Source organism: Carassius carassius, chromosome 7, assembly GCF_963082965.1.
Source record: "Carassius carassius chromosome 7, fCarCar2.1, whole genome shotgun sequence".
Taxonomy (NCBI): domain Eukaryota; kingdom Metazoa; phylum Chordata; class Actinopteri; order Cypriniformes; family Cyprinidae; genus Carassius; species Carassius carassius.
The window spans coordinates 39,307,684-39,327,305 of NC_081761.1; the positions used below are offsets into that span (position 1 = coordinate 39,307,684).

The following is a 19,622-nucleotide window of genomic DNA, read 5'->3' on the forward strand; positions in this document are numbered from 1 at the left end:
TTCCACATCAGGAAAATTGTGTGTACAATATGTATACAATAATAGTTTGAGTTATTACATGGCTCTGTGGAGTGCTTGATTCTGATTGGTCAGTCACCACATTCCAATGTATGTTATTCCATTATAACAACCGGTGAAAGCTAATAACACAGAAATCATTCTGGGATCACGTTTAAATTCAACTTTTGCATAATAAATGGTTTATGTTTTAAATTGAAATCATCATGTGTGTGATGTTACTGTCATATATTACATGGCATGAATGATGAAAGCATCTGCAGAAATAACGTCTTTACTGACAGACCAAGACATGAAAAGTCACTCCGATTATTCTGGAGCAGTTTGTTCTTTAGCGTGTTTGTTCTGGTGGGTCTGGAAACTACCTAAATAAGCGAATCTCTCGCCGCAGATGGAGCAGGAGTAAGGTTTCTCTCCTGTATGAACTCGCTGATGGACCTTAAGGACGTCTGATCGAGCAAACGTCTTTTCACACTGTGAGCATTTGAACGGTCTTTCTCCAGTATGAGTCCTCTTGTGGTTTTGTAATGTAATGTGTTTACTGAAACTCTTCCCACAGACGCTGCAGTGATATGGTTTTTCTCCGGTGTGGATTCTCTGATGAATTCCAAATAGAATTGGACTACAGAAGCTCTTCCCGCAGAAGGAGCACAAATATGGTTTCTCTCCAGTGTGAGTCCTCTCATGATAGTTCAGATAGGATTTGTGAAGGAATCGCTTGTCACAGTGTTTGCATTGAAACGGTTTCTCACCTGAGTGCATTTTTTGGTGTGATTTTAGACTAAACAACTGCCTAAAGGCTTTCCCACATTCACTGCACTGATACGGTCTCTCATTGGTGTGCAAACGCACGTGTGTCTTCCGATGAGATGCATACATGAATCTTCTCTCGCAGTGCGGACACTTGTATGGTCTTTCTCCCGTGTGGATTCGCTTATGAGAAACAAGATTTCCTTTGGTGGTGAAATACTTGTCACATTCACTGCAGTGGAAAGACTTTTCGCTGTGTGATTTTATATGAGATTTCATATTAGGAGCAGTGGTGAAAAAATCCTTCCCGCATTGTTCACAGCGAAACGCTTTCTTCCTGCTGTGCTCTTTTGAATGAAGTCTCTTCTCTTCTGCGGTAGGAAAGCTGATTTTGCATCTCCTACAGCTGAAATCTTTCTGTTCTGTGTGTTTTCTCTCGTGTCTCTTTAAATGACCCTCTGAACTCAGTGTTTTTCCACAGGTGCTGCAGGAGAAACTCTTGACCGTCAGCTGCTCTTTTGATGTCGAGACGGTTTCTTCACCTCCATCAGAAGATGAACCACAACTCAATTCTGAAAGGAACAAAACTTTTATAAAACAACCTTAAAAGGTAGTTGAATTGAGTAAGACAACATCCGCATTAATTTATTAACAAAATATGCATCCAGGTCAAATCGACACTAATAAAATGCAACTCTTGTTTTCCACAGTTGGGGTGTAGTAAATGCTCCACACAATTTTGGCTAAAAATTTAACAAAAACCCACCAATTCACATCTCAACAAATTAGAATACTTCATAAAACCAATTTTTAAAAAAATTAGTTAATTGTTGGCCTTCTGGAAAGTGTGTTCATTTACTGTACATGTACTCAACACTTGGTAGAGGCTCCATTTGCTTTAATTATGGTCTCTATTCGCTGTGGCATGGAGGTGATCAGTTCGTGGCACTGCTGAGGTGGTCTGGAAGCCCAGGTTTCTTTGAAAGTGGCCTTCAGCTCATCTGAGGGTCATCTCTGGGGTTCAGGTCTGGTGAGTTGCTGGCCAGTCAACACACCAACACCATGGTCATTTAACCAACTCTTGGTGCTTTTGGCAGTGTGGGCAGGTGCCAAATCCTTCTGGAAAATGAAATCAGCATCTTCAAAAAGCTGGTCAGCAGAAGGAAGCATGAAGTGCTCCAAGATTTCTTGGTAAACGGGTGCAGTGACTTTGGTTTTCAAGAAACACATTGGACTAACACCAACAGATGACATGAAACCCCAAATCATCACAGACTGTGGAAACTTAACACTGGACTTCAAGCAGCTTGGGCTATGAGCTTCTCCAGCCTTCCTCCAGACTCTAGGACCTTGGTTTCCAAATGAAATTTTGCTCTCATCTGAAAAGAGGACTTTGGACAAATGGCAACAATCCAGTTCTTTTTCTCCTTAGCCCAGGTAAGATGCCTCTGATATTGTCTGTGGTTCAGGAGTGGCTTAAAAAGAGGAATATTACAACTGTAGACAAATTCCTTGACACGTCTGTGTGTGGTGTCTCTTGATGCCTTGACCCCAGTCTCAGTCCATTCCTTGTGAAGTTCACTCAAATTCTTGAATCCAGTTTGCTTGACAATCCTCATAAGGCTGTGGTTCTCTCGGTTGGTTGTTCATCTTTTTCTTCCACACTTTTTCGTTCCAGTCAAATTTCTGTTAACATGCTTGGATACAGCACTCTGTGAACAGCCAGCTTCTTTGGCAATGAATGTTTGTGGCTTCCCCTCCTTGTGAAGGGTTTCAGTGATTGTCTTCTGGACAACTGTCAGATCAGCAGTCTTCCCCATGATTGTGTAGCCCAGTGAACCAAACTGAGAGACCCATGCTGAAGGCTCAGGAAACCTTTGCAGGTGTTTTGAGTTGATTAGCTGATTGGCATGTCATCATATTCTAATTTGTTGAAATTATGAACTGGTGGGTTTTTGTTAATTGTGAGCCAAAATCATCACACTTAAAACTTCTTTCTGTGTGCATTGAATTTATTTAATACATGAGTTTCCCAATTTGAGTTGAATTACTGAAATGAACTTTTCCTAGACATTCCAATTTATTGAGATGTACCTGTATGTCTACATGATGCTTTATTATTTTTACAATTAATTAATAGATAATTATTATTATGCCACTCATATAAATGTCACAATAACAACATAAACATTGGGACAACTATAACCTGCGATTTGTTATTTTTCTTAAGTTCTCTTATTTAATTGACAAAAGTACAAAGATCTCCAAAAGTTTCACGTTTTGTAAATCTAAACAAATTTAAAATTTGATGTAGAGGAAAAGAAAAGGCCAGGATGTGAAGTGTGGTGTCCCATACTCAGAATTTGCACACACACACACACACACTGTGGACACACACCTGGAGTGTGTGTGTTGTGTACCCAGCGAGCAGCTGTTTTTGCTCTGGAGCCCAGGGAGCAGCTGGGGGTTTGGTTCTTGCTCAAGGGTATCACCTCAGTCATGGTACTGAGAGAGGAAGACAGCGCTGGTCAATTGACTCCCCCCACCTACAATTCCTGCCTGATCAGAGACTTGAACCCCCAACCTTTGGGTTACAAGTCAGACTCTCTAACCATTAAGCCACAGCTGCCCAACACACAACAAGCTGGGACAGAAGTAAAATAAAAGTGAAAAGGTTATAAAATAGCAAAACTAATATCAGATAAAGGAAATAATTATAATAATAACAATATATTATGTGCTACAACTGTTTGAACTGCATTACGAGTCCAGTGTGGTGCAGGTTCAAATGCACCTCTTTCACGTAATCTTCCAGTGCCTAGGAAGGAAGACCACCTTATCCTTCAACTTGGGACAGTTGCCACATAATGCCAGAAGCCTGTTCTTCTGCTTAAAAATAATAAGAAAGAATAAACACCGGGTGAACCTGGTTGTGAACATTCACTTTCTCTAGTGTTAATAGATCACTAGGGAGAACACATCCCACCAGAAGGGAGGTGAGATGCACCCTTTGGGATTGCTAAAGGAATCCAGAGGGAGATTATCTGTTTGGAGACAGCCTTTTCCCTCTGCTGTCTTCCAAAGCAGACAAAAAGCTGTGCAGATGATCTGAAAATCTGTGTTTCCAAATAGATGCACAGGGCTCACAGTGGGCCCAACAGAGACAGGGTTGGGTCTTCCTTGAAAGAAGGGAGAGCCTACAGCAGGGTTCCTCAAATCTTGTCCTGGAGGGTCAATGCGCTGCAGAGTTTAGCTCCAACCTTGTTCAAACCCACCTACCTGTGATTTTCTAATGATCCTGAACACATTGATTAGCATGCTCAGGTGTGTTTGATTAGGGTTACAGCTAAACTCTGCAGGAAAGTGGATCTCGCGGGCCAGATTTGAGGATCCCTGGCCTACAGGGTCACCACTTGGTCCGTAAAGGGAGTAGTGGGATCCTTGGGCACACATCCAGGTCAGGGGCTCAGGACCACGTCAGGTTTTACTAAAGATGCGCAGTGCAGAATTAGCGCTGAAAAAGACATGGACACAGTTCTGTTTGTGCCTAACCTTACTGAATATGCATTTGTGGGAGTTTTGCCTTTTAGACGCACCATTTATGGTTGGAGAGTATTCAAGTTTGTGCTCAAATTACTGACATTTGCGCCATTATTTAACACACCCCCAAAAAGGCATTTTAAATTATTTTGTGGTTGAAAATGGCTGAAAATACTGTTACTAGGAGGAGGCACTGCAGAGAACAGAAAGCGCGTGGTAGAAGGGAGAGGATTTTTTCCACATTAATTAATTTGTTTTGAATGCCAGAACATTGCCAAGCCATGTTATTTTTAAACTTCTTCAGGAAATAAAAGACTACTTGGAACCCTCAACTAAGAATCACGTAATACCAGGTCTATCAAAACTTCTAGCAAGCCTTCATTATTTGGCCTCCAGTTCTTTTCAATGTACTGTGGCTTCTTTATTCTTTATCTGTGCTGGGTATATTGCATTGTTCAATATGTAAATGACATGTTGCGCCTGTGTTCTGTAATTTAGCAAAACATTAAAATCCCAAAGGCAGGAACGTCTGGCAATGGTTCTAGGAACAATGGAGAGGTTCCTCCCGTGCAAAAGCACCTTAATAACCAGATTGTGATGCACCGCAGCCACTTTGTCCACTTGGGGAACTCAGACCAACACTGAGAGTGGTGAGCACGGAGGACCTGTGTCTCCGTCTTCTGGAGGAGAAAGGTGCCGACCACATTTTTCAGAGCTCCTTAGAAAAGAACTGGGACGGAGCATAGTTGAGTGTCATGCTTGGACCCCAGGAACCAATCATCAGCCAAGAGCGCTTGGAGAAGGGTGGAGGAGTCCACTCAAACTCAATCCTCTCAGCTGCCCGGATAAACATCAAATCATCTCCTTCTCTAAAAGTAGCCGTTTTCTCATTTTTCCACTTACAATATTTAAAAAGTAAATAAAAAAAGTGAAACGAATGATATAGATTCATGTTGCACCTTTAGTTCCGTGTTTTACACATTATATTGAATATTTATCAAGTAAAATTATATATAAATGTCAGATTACATTTGTAATTCTGTCCGCTTACATAGAGTTGTTGTGTATTTTGACAAACTAAAAATTTATTTCTGCTAGTACTTGTATTTAAATGTTTGAAACCTAAAATATGCATTATATGGTTATAACGAATTACTGTGCCTGTGCCTATTTACAAAATACAGATAACTTAAACAGTGAAAACATTGGAAATCTTTTCTATGTACTTTTGCCTTTTTTCAAAATGTAAAATTTTTTCTGATTTGTGAAAAACACTGGAAGGTCATAAAAGGAGAAACAAACCTGGAATGAAATCTTCATCTTCATCATCTTCCTCCCCATTATTCTCCTCCTCCTCCTCCTCTTCCTCATCGGTGTGTTGTTGTTGTTTCTCTGCAGTGGTTTCTTCTCCTCTGCTCTCGATCAGGTTCCTGCAGTCCACCAGTTTGACGGAGCACATCTTCAGCGGCGTCTGCAGCATCTGCTGTTCTCCAGCGTTACAGTCAGAGGTTTGATCAGTGGATTCATGATCCTGAGCGTCAGTATAACAGAGTAAAGTGAGGCTGAGCTCTGAGTCCTGTGTGTCTCTGGATCTCTGATCTCTGACGCTCCAGACTGAATCCTGAGCTTCTGTCCCATCAGTCTCACGCACCCAAACCTGCTCCACATCCTGACAAACACAATCAGTAATATATCTAGTGAGAGTATGATTAACAATAAGACATTGATTCACACAACAATCAGTCCATATTAGCAGCTAAAGATGAACTGAAGATCTGTTCAAACCTCTCTGTTCAGTTTGTCTCCTCTTTCTCTCAGCTTTGCCTCCAGTGAAGCCACCTCTTTCTTCAGGTGACAGATTTCTGTGATGAAATCCTCAATATCCAGCATGGACAGATCAGTTCCTACTGATTTACAGCAGACCACATCCACCTGCGCTTTCATGCTCAACATCTGAACACAAACACTTCATCGTTAATATCATACGCATTTTTTACAAACTGAATGTCTGGGTTAAGAGTAAAACAGTTAAATCTAAACATAAAAATAATTTGATAAAACGTTCCAAATACAAAATCTTTACATAAGAGCACTTTTAACTCCAGTTTACTATGTAAAACTAATCTAGAGAGAAAAGAGTGCTCAATCATTTAATGCTATAAACGCGACTTTTGCTTTCTATCAGGAATAGGCTACTATAATACATCAGACAAGTGACTTTTATACAACACATCTGTTCAGCTGCTGGGTTTGATGTATTAAAACAATATCCTGCTCGCTCTCTGTAAATATTAAATCATTTAAACCGTCCTGTACAAAACTGCGAGGTACGAGAAAGTATTTCAGACGGCCATACACCCAAAAACCACATGTAAAATCACAGAACCGACCTGAAACGCTAATCAAAATCAAAACTCTGCGCTACTGTGTCCTTTGTATCTCGGAAGAGTGTTTATTTGTATCAGGTTTAAGCAGAAACAGCTTTAGCTCCCGGAGCAGCGTGTTGTGGGCGGAGCTAATGGGTCGCGCGCACGCGCAGCTCTGGGGTCGCGATCCTCCGCAAGCTGTGACGTAAAACAGGAACAAAAACGTAAGTCTTCTCAAATTAACTATGACTAACAATCGGATCCAGCCATACTTGATCCAGTTTTGGAGGGGTTTAAAAATTCATTCAACTACTTTATCTTATAAAAAACGAAAAGATGTATAATCCTGTAATTGGTTCTCTTCCTAGTCTGACTGTTGGGGGCCTTTCCATTACAGATAAAAAAATTAATAATTTATATATCAGAAGAATTTTAACCAAAGAAAAAAGTTCTTCACCTAAGGCAATGGTGAAGTGGAAACAGGATTACCACTCCCTTGTTTTTAAGAATTTGTGGTCTGATATAAATAAATATGTAATTCCTAATAAAGTCAAAAAAACTCACTTTAAAATAATAAACAGATACTATCCATGTAATGACTTTATTAGTAAGTTTAAAGAAGGGTTTTCGCCATTATGCAGTTTCTGTAAAGAAGAAAATGAAACAATTGTACATTTATTTTTCAGATGTAATTACACGAAATTATTTTGGTCCCAAGTTTCTTGGTTTCTTTTTGAGCTATTTTATAAGTTTGTTACAATAACTGATGTAATGGTCTTGTTTATTGATTGTGATACTGGTTTATTGGAAATGGATAATATAATTAAACTTCTTATTTTATTAGGAAAATATCATATACATAAAGCAAAATGTATATCGACTGTACCAAATGGTAGACTATTTTCCACTGATCTGAAAATTTTTTACGACTCTAATAACTTCAATACAGAACAATCGAAAAGCTCTAAAGACATCTAAACTGTTGAAAAGGATACTTAATGTATTAGAAACATGATTGATATGTGATATAGGATGCATCATTGTGATCTTATTGTTTTACGGATTCAAATGTCTCTGTACTCCCCTTTTCTGTTATCTCAATAAAAAATAAAAAATAAAAAAACACATGTGTGCAACTCCTTTGCTGTCCCGGGAAAACAAACCGCATCCACTGTTCCGTTGAGGATGGGTTCTTTGGGAATCCGAACAAGCCTATCTTACCCTCGCAACCAAAGACACACCTTTTTGGTGACACTGTTGATTATGTAATCTAGAAATCCTGCTGGAATCAGTCCTGTGCTTTTGCTTTGTTTTAAATGTGTGCCGCGCTTTTCAGGGAGATGTGCCCATACAAGGACAACCTTTTTTTTGTTCTTGTCTTAAATTTTTATGTTGATGGTTGTTTTATTTTTTGTATATTGTTTTTTTTAGCATTTATAAAAAATAAAATTTCAGAATATAAATTATTGCTTTAAAGAATGTTATCTTGTATAATGAAAGCAAAACCACTACAGAGCTATAATTTATTGTTAACCTTTTTTATTTTATAAGCAGAATTTCACATACATAAACAAAACAAAAGTATCTTAATTCACCTCATTTCTTCAATTAGACTGTTAAACATTTAAATCTGTGACATGTTTAAAATACTATGATGCAATCTCAAATCCCCCTGGTATTTTGTAATGCCATTGTTAAAACTTAATTTTTTAACTTTTTTTTAATATTGCATTATTTGTTCGTTGCTGTTTCTGAATTAATAGAAAAAAACTTGTGTGTTTAGCACAGAAATACTCTGTCATATATCCAGCAAGGTTTATTATTTTTTTCTTTTTTTTAACTTGGGCCATATTTAGCATGAGAATCCAACTACGTAAGAATGCACGAAATGGCATTAGACCCCCACATAAAAATGTGCGGCATGTGCAGACAGAAGGTGATTGTTGGAAAATGGGTACGACACTAAAACAGTGATTGACATAATGATATGTTTAATACACTTTCAGTAATAGTGAAGTAATACTTAAGTTAAGAGCCAATAATATCTAAATAGAGTTGTAGAGCCGTGCCTAAGATATCTGACCTGAGTTTAGGAATAAACTCCCGTCCAAATAAAATAAATAAAGTAGTCAATGTCAACTCTGTTAACAATATATAGTGACAGTGTTGACAGTATGTAGCAGAATTAACAGTCATACGCACACACACACACACACACACACACACACATACACATACACACGTCATTTCTGTTACAAGCTGTCAATACTGGTAACAGAGTAGACTGCCTCAGAAAATATGATTTTCAAAAATGTAACATTTAATATTAAAAGGTATAAATGATTCTCAGGACTCATGCAAAACAGAAATAATGTAAACATAAAGTGTAACATATGTAGTTATTTATCTGTTGCACAAAAGCAAAAAGAACAACTAATATTAACATTAACATGATTGGCATGTGTGCATAGTTTCTATTTTTAACACGTGTTTAAAGGGTTGCCGAACGTAGCCAATCACAGACTCAGCTGTTGATTTCTAAAATGCAACGGCCAATCAGAGGTGATTAAGTTAGAATCTATTCACCACAGTGCTGAAATTGCGTGCTCACAAATCCTCTCATTTTAACAGACGAAGTGTAGACATATTTGTTGTTATAACAGAGCTTAATGCAATAGAGATTAACTGAGATGCCAGCTTTTAATGATAATAAAGGAAGCACACTGCTTGCATTCTGCCAAACCATGAACTCAGCAGGCCATGCTTGCTTTTCTGTTAAAAATAATAGTGATTTGTGAATGCTGATGCTTAGCCTAAATAACAAATATTTTACCGGGTGTGCTTATGCTGGGATATTGTGGAGCTTAGGAGATGTTACAGAACCATTTCACCAATTTTTATGTAATTTATATTACTTTTATGCGGGCTTTTGCAGGTGGGAGCGGGGAAAAAAACAATAATGTCATGGGTGGGAGCTGGACCAGATAAGATATATTTCTGTGGTAGCGGATAGGCGCCGGACAGAACCTAGCAGCACTACCTCGAACATCCTTGTACACACATCCTCCTGTACCATCTGTACGGTCTTGGAGTTGTTGGAGCATGCTCCCAGCTGTGCCTGGACAGTTGGGAAAGGCTCACATCAGATCCCTGGGTCCTAGATATCATCAAGAAGGAATACAATGTATAGTTCCAACAGCACCTTCCTACCTTTTCAGGGGTTTGTATGACAAATATGCACAAATTTTATGCAACAAGATTACAGCTCTATTACAAAAAAAGGCAATTGTTCAGATAAGCAAAGAACATCTAAACATAATTTGATTTTTTTAATGTTTCCTGTAACCATAGAAGGATGGCGGACTTCGGGCCATACCAGACTTACAATAATTGAACCAATTCATAAAAGTGTTGCCCTTCAAAATGTTGACAAATGTACAAATTCTGAAAACCACAGAACCAGGAGAATGATTTATTTCCATAGACTAAAAAGGATTTCCATGTGCCTATCTGTCAAGATCATTACCTGTTTCTTAGCTTTTCCTATTAAGGTCAGGTTTATCAGTTCAGGATCCTACCATATGGCCTTTCGTTGTCTCCAAAGGTCTTCACCAGGGTGATTTCAGCAGACCGTCACCATCTTCAGTGTGCAAGAACAAAAATTATAGCATACCTAGATGACTTGTTTATCTGTACTCTTTGTCTTCAAGTCACAAAGGACTCAGAAATGGCAATTCAACATGTCCAGGCTCTCTGTCTCAAAATGAACCGAGACAAGAGCAATCTAACTTTATCTCCTCAGAGGGTGATACAATTATCTAGCTCAGTCATTTCATCTAAACAGGAGGTTAAAGTTAATTCAGCTTCAGGAGTTGACTGTAAGACTGTAAGTTGAGTTCAGGAGAGACTGTAAGACTTGGTTAAATCATGGTAAACACAAATTAACCATGGTTTTGCAACACTAACCATAGTTTAACCTGGTAGTTGTAGGAAAGTTGTGGTTTTAAAAATAATCAATACGCCAAAAACCATGGTTACTACACTTTTACTACAATAAAACCATGGCTAAAAATATAAGTAACCTTTATATAAAACATACGTTCAGCTGCTGGATTTTGTTTTTTTAAACATGCTTGCTTAGTAAAACGTAAATCATTTAAACCGTCCGGTATGACAGGCTATGAGAAAGCATATCAGTTAAAGTCATAAAGAACAGTATGATGTAAATGTCACAGTGTCTGGGTTGTGTTCCCTGGGTTTCCACTAGGTGTCCTCCTTTTCCACGGTGTCTGTCACCTTATCACTTCCTGTTCCCTTATTTGGTCACCTTCCTCCTTGTTTGAGTTAATTGATTGTTCCCCACCTGTCTCCAGTTTCCCCATTATCCTTTTGTGTATTTATACCCGGTCTGTCTGAGTCCTTGTCACGGAGTCCTTGTCTTATGTGTGATACATTTTATAGTCTGCTCTCACAGTGTGTTCTTGTTTTGTTTTCATTTCTTATTGGATTTTCTGGTTGTGACCCTGTCTGGACTATTTACCCATTTGGATTTGCCCTTTTAATAAATCTCACGCCTGCATTTGGATCTCTCCTCGTTCTTTGTATCACCGAACGTGACAGAAGGACTCCGTCATGCCTAGATCCAGCGGTGTGGGATTTCGAATCTGTTCCCCAGCCACCATGGAGGAATGGAGGGGGAGATTCCGAAACTTGACCACCCTTCGTCAAAGGGGGAGGGAGGTGGGTGGCCTGGCACAATTGTTTTGGACCATGGCAGTCGGATTAGGGTATAATGACGCAGCACTGAAAGACTTATTTAATAATTGCCTGGATGACCCTTTGCCTTAATGGGAGATGAAGGGGTTGGAGATCCTGGACTTTTGGGGGTTTACCCATTACCTGCGGAGGAGAGGGTGGAGGAGGAGGAGACTACCGTTCCTTAAGGTCCGGAGAACGTTCCCGAGCGGGCCACTGCGATCCAGGAGGACGTTCCCGAGCGGGCCGCTGCCGTCCAGGAGGACGTTCCCGAGCAGGCCGTCGCCGTCCCCGAGGCGGTGCCCGATGCCGTTCCGGAGGCCGAGGCGGTGCCCGATGCCGTTCCGGAGGCCGAGGCGGTGCCCGATGCCGTTCCGGAGGCCGAGGCGGTGCCCGATGCCATTCCGGAGGCCGAGGCGGTGCCCGATGCCGTTCCGAAGGGCCGAGGCGGTGCCCGATGCCGTTCCGGAGGCCGAGGCGGTGCCCGATGCCGTTCCGGAGGCCGAGGCGGTGCCCGATGCCGGTTCCGGAGGCCGAGGCGGTGCCCGATGCCGTTCCCGGAGGCCGAGGCGGTGCCCGATGCCGTTCCGGAGGCCGAGGCGGTGCCCGATGCCGTTCCGGAGGCAGAGGCGGTGCCCGATGCCGTTCCGGAGGCCGAGGCGGTGCCCGATGCCGTTCCGAAGGGCCGAGGCGGTGCCCGATGCCGTTCCGGAGGCCGAGGCGGTGCCCGATGCCGTTCCCGGAGGCCGAGGCGGTGCCCGATGCCGTTCCCGGAGGCCGAGGCGGTGCCCGATGCCGTTCCCGGAGGCCGAGGCGGTGCCCGATGCCGTTCCCGGAGGCCGAGGCGGTGCCCGATGCCTTTCCCGGAGGCCGAGGCGGTGCCCGATGCCGTTCCCGGAGGCCGAGGCGGTGCCCGATGCCGTTCCCGGAGGCCGAGGCGGTGCCCGATGCCGTTCCCGGAGGCCGAGGCGGTGCCCGATGCCGTTCCCGGAGGCCGAGGCGGTGCCCGATGCCGTTCCCGGAGGCCGAGGCGGTGCCCGATGCCGTTCCGGAGGCCGAGGCGGTGACCGAGGCCGTTCCGGAGGCTGAGGCGGTGCCCGATGCCGCTCCCGAGGCCATTACCGAGGGGGTGCCCGAGGCCGTTCCAGAGGCGAGTCAGGTGACTGTTGAATTTTCAGAGTAGAGTCAGGTGACTGTTGAATTTTCAGAGTTGAGTGAGGTTCCGGTTGACCTTCCAGAGGCTAGTCAGGTGCCTGTGGACCCTCCAGAGTCAGGGCTAGTCACCGATGACCCTCCAGAGTCAGGACTAGTCACCGATGACCTTCCAGAGTCAGGGCTAGTCACTGATGACCTTCCAGAGCCAGGGCTAGGTACCATGGACTTTCCAGAGACAAGGCTAGTCATCGTGGACCTTTCAGAGTCAGGTCAAGTCACTGAGTGTCCTTCTGCTCCACCCTGTTGGACTCCGGCATCGACCACAGGGGCGTGGTGGTCATCTGCTCCGCCCTGGGGGGCTCCCGCTCAGACCACACGGACGTGGTGGTCTTCTGCTCTGCCCTGGGGGGTGCTTGCCCTGACTACACGGTTGTGGTGGTCTTCCGCTCCGCCCTGGAGGACTCTGGCATTGACCAAGAGGACGTGGTGGTCTTCTGCTCCGCCCTGGGGGGCTTCCGCTCTGACCACACGGTTGTGGTGGGCTTCCGCTCCGCCCTGGGGGTCTCTGGCATCGACCACGAGGACGTGGTGGTCTTCTGCTCCGCCCTGGGGGGGGGCTTCATGTTGTTTTTTGTTTTATGTGTTCATTTCTGTCCCTGTTCCCCTCTGTTAGTCTGGCCCTCCGTCCCTCCCCCTGAACCTCCTCCGGTCCTCCTCCCTCCTGGTCTTCCGGTTTTGTGTTTACATTCTGGTGCCTGTTCCCCATGTTTTTCTTTTCTGGCCCTCCGTCCCTCCCCCTGAGCCTCCACCTGTCCGCCTCCCTCCTGGTCTCTGTTTTGTTTCTGTCTTGGAGCGTCTGGGAGCCGCTCCGTAGAGGGGGGGGGTACTGTCACAGTGTCTGGGTTGTGTTCCCTGGGTTTCCACTAGGTGTCCTCCTTTTCCACAGTGTCTGTCATCTTATCACTTCCTGTTCCCTTATTTGGTCACCTTCCTCCTTGTTTGAGTTAATTGATTGTTCCCCACATGTCTCCAGTTTCCCCATTATCCTTTTGTGTAATTATACCCGGTCTGTCTGAGTCCTTGTCTTATGTGTGATACATTTCATAGTCTGCTCTCACAGTGTGTTCTTGTTTTGTTTTCATTTCTTATTGGATTTTCTGGTTGTGACCCTGCCTGGATAGTTTACCCATTTGGATTTGCCCTTTTAATAAATCTCACACCTGCATTTGGATCTCTCCTCGTTCTTTGTATCACCGAACATGACAGTAAATTCACATAACCGACCTGAAACACATTGATCACGCACTGGCTTGTTGAATATGTTGTTAATTTTCTTATATTGAATGCAAAATTCTTCATTCATAAACAGAAATGGCTTAAGTCTCCTCTGTCTTTCCCCCATTTTCTTGTGGAATTGGACTCTTTTGTTTCATCTCTTAGACTTACAAAGAACAAAAAGAGTAACACGTTTTTGATGTATTATGACAACTTTTCCAAAAGAATGTAAGTTTATTTTTGCACTCGCTTTTGCATTATCTCGCTTCCCTGTTTTTTGTATGTTTGTACAAGTTTTTCTTGTAATAATAATAATAAAAAAAAACATTGATCACGCACTGGCAGAAAGAAGAAACTCTGCGCCATTCCCTCGTGCGCTCTGCTCGGGTGACGCAGAAACATGTGACGCACTTCCGCCGCCTGCTGGACTGGAGCGCCATCTTTGCTATGACTTCAGTTTAATGATGAAAATGAGCACCATATACAGACAGAGGACGATTGTAGGAAAATTGGTGCTTCAAAAATCAAATGAAACAATAAATCAACATCTAAACCTTAGTTCATTCTCAATCAGATCTTCTGTAGACGTCTGACAGAAATAAAGTCATTCTGGTTATTAATAAGTGGAGCTGGTGATGCTGTTTGTGGGGTTGTTTAATCAGATCTTGAGAGATTTTATGTATTTTATTTCAGTTGATTTCATCTAAGGCTGTGTCTGAAGTCAGTTCTTCAGTGATTCTGTTTGTTAACAGCAGCTGTTCATCACTAATTTTCAATCAGCACTTAATTAATCACTTAATTACTTAATTGCAAAGTTTTAAAACTTACATGGTTTAAATCAAGGCAATCTGTTTACTCAATGATTTGAGTTAAGTTACTTGTTTTTTAGATTGAAAACTTGCTTGTTTTGTTATTTACAGTGTATAATGATATGACGTATGCTATACAAGAACCTTTCCATAATCAGTCCTGTATGTGAATGTCTCATATTCTGAAACCTGATGTGGAAAAAAAAAATTGGAGTCAGTTTGTTACTTTATTAGTGTTCATTTATTTAATTGAACTGGATAACTTTTTACACCTTTTTATATTTTTTTGCGGTGTCATGATTTACTTTTAATAAATTCAAAGGTTTATTATTGTATTTTATTTTGGCATTTAATTTACTGTATAGTCTACCCTTTAAATTTGTTTACTGAAAGAACATCAGCAGAAGCAGCAGGAGAAGAAGAAGTATGGTGTAACATTTATTTGAAACATGTATTTGGTAATTGCGACCTTATATCTTTACTCTTTCCTGTCATTCTTTTCATGGCTTTGGAAAACTTGTCTCAGATGTTTCTCCAAGTCGCTTTTTGCATAACTCTGGGTTGTCGATATCAAGGTTTGTTGCAATTACTTTCTTTAATCTTTAACGTATTTAAAAATCTTTAAAGTCTTTCCACGAGCGATCATACAGCTGCGGATATATTTGTGCTGCTCAGCTATTTAACACTCTATTGTATTCAGGAGATGTTGCTCTCAATAGTTCACTACCTCAGGGTGTCATTCAGCCAGTTTCAGGACTGTCTGATGTTGCATTACAAAATAAAATTATATGATCAGTTTTGACTAATAATGGATAGCTCTAAAAAGGAAACTCCCTGTTTCCAAAGAACAATTTAAATTCATATTGACAGTACACTACCCCACGGTGTCAATCAGCCAGTTTCAGCACGATCTGATGTTGTTTTACAAAATAAAAGCCCTCCAAAAACTCTTATATGACCATTTTGCATAGCTCTAAAATGGAAACTCCCTGTTTCCACTTATACATTTCAATTCAGATTAATAGTCTACAAGGACTATGCTATAATTATGAATTAGTATGGTTTAACCTTGATAATTTCATTGTTATGAATGTTGACTGTTTATGACTAAAACTTTGACTTAATATGTCATAACGTTGACCTTTTCTCATTTTCATTACCTAGTAATGCTCATAGTAATATGTGATAATTATGCAATACAATCATTCATAATAAAAACAGTTCACAAATTTAATTTGTGTCCACACCGAACAATAATTATTCAGCTATTGTGCTGATAAAAACAATTATATTAATAATAAATACAAAGTAGTATAAACTATAGTATTCTTATTTGTCAAAAATCAGTGTTCTTGTTTACCATTAAAATTCTCGTCAACAATTTATCTTAATTTCTGACAACAATAAAAGTGAAGAGAAGAGCTGGCAATATAATTGACTTGAACATATTTGATACTCATTTTACAGGAGCTTATACTGGAAATGCAAACTCTATCGCTGGCCGAATGTTTTCTGGTTAGAAGTTATCATTTATAAATCGTTTTACTTATCTTCCAGCCATGTCTTGCCTTGACATTACCAATACTGTCTGTATTTGTGTCTACATAGTCCTTTATTTGTTTTAATGTATGCATACTCATGACAAAAAAAAATTGACGAATTCTCTGAAAGCAAAATTGATTACTTTGAGCTGTTGACAACCCAAAAACCAATATAAGACTCATTTCAATTCTGACACATTCACACACAAAGCTGAAGGTCATGAGATCTGTAATTAGCTCTTAAGCTTTTCACTAGAACACATTCAAGACCAAAACCCATCGAGGACAAACAGCAATTACCCAAAAACATACAATGAGAACAAACTATTATTTCTACAGAATTGACTGTGAACCTTCCCTCGATTTAAACAGAAATGAAAATAACATTTTTAAAAGTAGAAACCTCTTCTTTAGACTTTTCTTTCTTGAAAGGGGTCATGACATTGAATTTTTTTTTATTAATTTAATATGTTTCTTGAGGTGTACTTATAATGATAATAAAATTGTTTGCACAAAAAAAAGAAAAAAAGATGTGTTTCTCGGGAGTCAGTGCTTATCGTCACATTGTCCCATAGGATCTAAAACAAGCTGTTTTCTGAGGGTTATTAAATGCTTTTTTTTTATTATGAGGACATTTTAGGTTATGAAACTTTGAGGATGCATTAACCACACAAAGACTTCTACTTCTTTATGAATAGATCAAAGGAAATTTGGTTATACATGTAATTACATCATTTTCACTTTAATTTGATGGTTTAATCAAAGTAATAGAGTGATGCTTTTAAACCAGAATATGTTTCAGAAGAACACCGCAGGTTTGCCTGTGCTTTTCATCAGTTGCCTTACTGTGCTACTGATTAATTAATAACTAGATTCATGTTTCTGTCTCAAAATACACACATTCAAAATAAACGTACTGCACGACAAAGTCAAATATTAAAGCACAGCTAACAGGGAACTTTCTTTAAAAGATGTGAGCAAACATTCTTCCAATATGTTTGTTCAAAGTTATATTTATTAACATTCTTGAAACATCAGCAAAAAGAAACATGATTTACTTTTAATGGAAACTTTATTCTGGAACGTTTTACTTTTAAGTTGCATGGCTCATGTTTGAGTCAATCTATTCAATGTGAGGACACAGCATCCAATGTCTATTATAGCCCTATAAAATACCCCTAAATTTAATCTTTTCTAATATGTTCTTCATTTTAGATTAAAATGAATGACTCTGAGCTAATAAGTTATAGGAATAGATTCAATCTCAAAAAAGCACAGTTGACTTACTTGACATTTTTTCAATATCAATTGTTGTGGCCGTTTTGGTCTTTGTTATAAGCGTTGTTGTGCGAGTTATTGTGCAAATAACATTTGCCAGGAAGGATGGGCTATTTGCACTAAGGCTCTCTGTCTCTCTCTATAAACATAAATTACAGATAATATGGATATGTAGACATCTAGAGCTTCATAGTGGACACTTAAAGATGAAGAGGAGGAGCCTGAAAATCTGACAGATATATAAGGAGTATTTGTTTCAAGCAGAACAACACAAATGGTGAGTTACTTTAAAGAACATTCATTAATTCTCAGATGGGAAAGATGAAGACAACGGAGGATGGACGGTACGAATGTGACTTTAGATAATTAAACACACATCAGAACATAGATTATAAATAATATCTTCTATATAAACCCATCACAGGTGATTCAGAGGAGAATGGACGGCAGTGTGAATTTCTATCGGCCGTGGGATCAGTACAAGAGAGGATTTGGGAATGTGGAGGGAGAATATTGGCTGGGTAAGATCTCACAGTTTGTGTGTGTGTTTGTGTAGATGTTCATGTCCAGTTTTTATTTGAACGTGTTCTTCATGTGTGTGTATGATCAGGGCTGGAGAACATGTACCAGCTGACACGCAACAGGAAGTACATGCTGAGAGTGGATCTGGAGGACTTTACTGGAAGGAAAGGTTTTGCTCTGTACTCCTCTTTCTCTGTGGGTCCTGAAGCTGATGGGTATAAACTACAAGTTTCAGGATTCAAGGCTGGAGGAGCAGGTAGGACTTTACATAAAATGTAAACATTTTTCAAATATACATTAAAGAGCCTGGAAATATATGGAAGACCTGGAAGAACAATTTCACTGTTGGTATGAAATCCATCATCATGAAGATCAGACGTGTGTCTTAGACATTCGAAGAAACATTACAGTGTTTCTCAAAAATAAAATACAAATCAATCAAATTAAGGTTTAAAGGTTTCCTTTTCTCTGTAAACTGTGTAACACATCATTAATTATTATTTATTTATGTTTTGGGTTACTTTTTAAAATTTACAACGGAAACAAATAAAAAATGATCTTCAATAAATTGTAGCAATTAAAGGCATTATGTGCTGCTGTATATTTTTTCCACATTAGACATAAGAAACAATAAATGAGGAGTTCAGCTCAACAGCTCATAAACTGAAAAGTTTCCTTATAAATACAACACTTAATATGGCAAATCAACAACTTGTACATTTATAAACCCAGATATTCGCATTTATTTGTAAACAAAAGTCCAAATTGTACATCATGTGTGTGTGTGTGTATGTGTATATATATGCAAGTTTATAGAGTTACTTTATAAGTTAATTTAGTCCCATATTTTTTCTGACCTCTCATTTCTCATTGTCTTGTTAATAAAAACATAGACATTTACTTGTAATTTCAGGTAGCAATATGAAGCCAGGACAAAGCAATTGAACATATTACATAGCTACTTTAATGACAGTTCTTAACACTCATACATCTGGTGCTCATTGGTGTTTGTTCACCAAAAGAGCAAGTGTTTTTGCTGTTTAGATTGCAAGAACATTTTGTTAGTTTTAGGGAATTTCCAACTTCCGACAGCTGATAGTGTAGAATGGGGTCTGATCGAACATTCACCGGGTATAGAGTGGATGTAAGCTATATGTCAGCAGTTTTCAATTCCAGTGCTCGTGCTCTGCATATTTTGCTTGTCTGTCTTGTTTAATACACCTGATTTAGATAACCAGCTTGTTGGAAGAGAGCTATGTGCATGAACTGTGTTCTGGTTGATATGCCTTGCCTTCCACTTTGACCAAAGTGAGGAACAGTTTGACGCCTATTTGGAAAGGCCCAAACAGTATTTTGAAGCAAATGGTTTAAAGGACACTGATGAGAAAATGAAATCAGTGTTGTTGGAAAAAAAACCTCATAGTTTGTTAATAGAATTTATGCACACCTTAAAATAACCATCACAAAAGGCTTATAAAGAGCTGATGAAAACACAATAAGTACCCAGGATAAATTTAATTGTAGAGAGATGCTAGTTCCAGACAAGGACCCCCATAAACCTCCACTCCCACAATAATACCAATATTTTTTTACTGGCTGTTCTAGTTTATATG

At 40.1% G+C, this 19,622-nt stretch overlaps 2 protein-coding genes across 2 annotated transcripts; one reads left to right on the plus strand and one right to left on the minus strand.

Moving 5' to 3' along the window:
- Positions 1-276: 276 nt before the first annotated feature.
- On the minus strand, positions 277-6,252 carry LOC132144329 (zinc finger protein 501-like). Its single transcript, XM_059555107.1, has 3 exons — positions 6,094-6,252; positions 5,611-5,977; positions 277-1,340 (listed from the first exon to the last, which is right to left on the minus strand). Exons 1-3 carry the CDS (start codon positions 6,250-6,252, stop codon positions 328-330), a joined length of 1,539 nt encoding a protein of 512 aa, XP_059411090.1. The 3' UTR covers positions 277-327.
- An 11,523-nt stretch (positions 6,253-17,775) lies between these two features.
- On the plus strand, positions 17,776-18,398 carry LOC132144330 (microfibril-associated glycoprotein 4-like). Its single transcript, XM_059555108.1, has 4 exons — positions 17,776-17,831; positions 17,912-18,008; positions 18,098-18,265; positions 18,313-18,398. Exons 2-4 carry the CDS (start codon positions 17,927-17,929, stop codon positions 18,396-18,398), a joined length of 336 nt encoding a protein of 111 aa, XP_059411091.1. The 5' UTR covers positions 17,776-17,831; positions 17,912-17,926.
- The last annotated feature ends 1,224 nt before the right edge of the window (positions 18,399-19,622 follow it).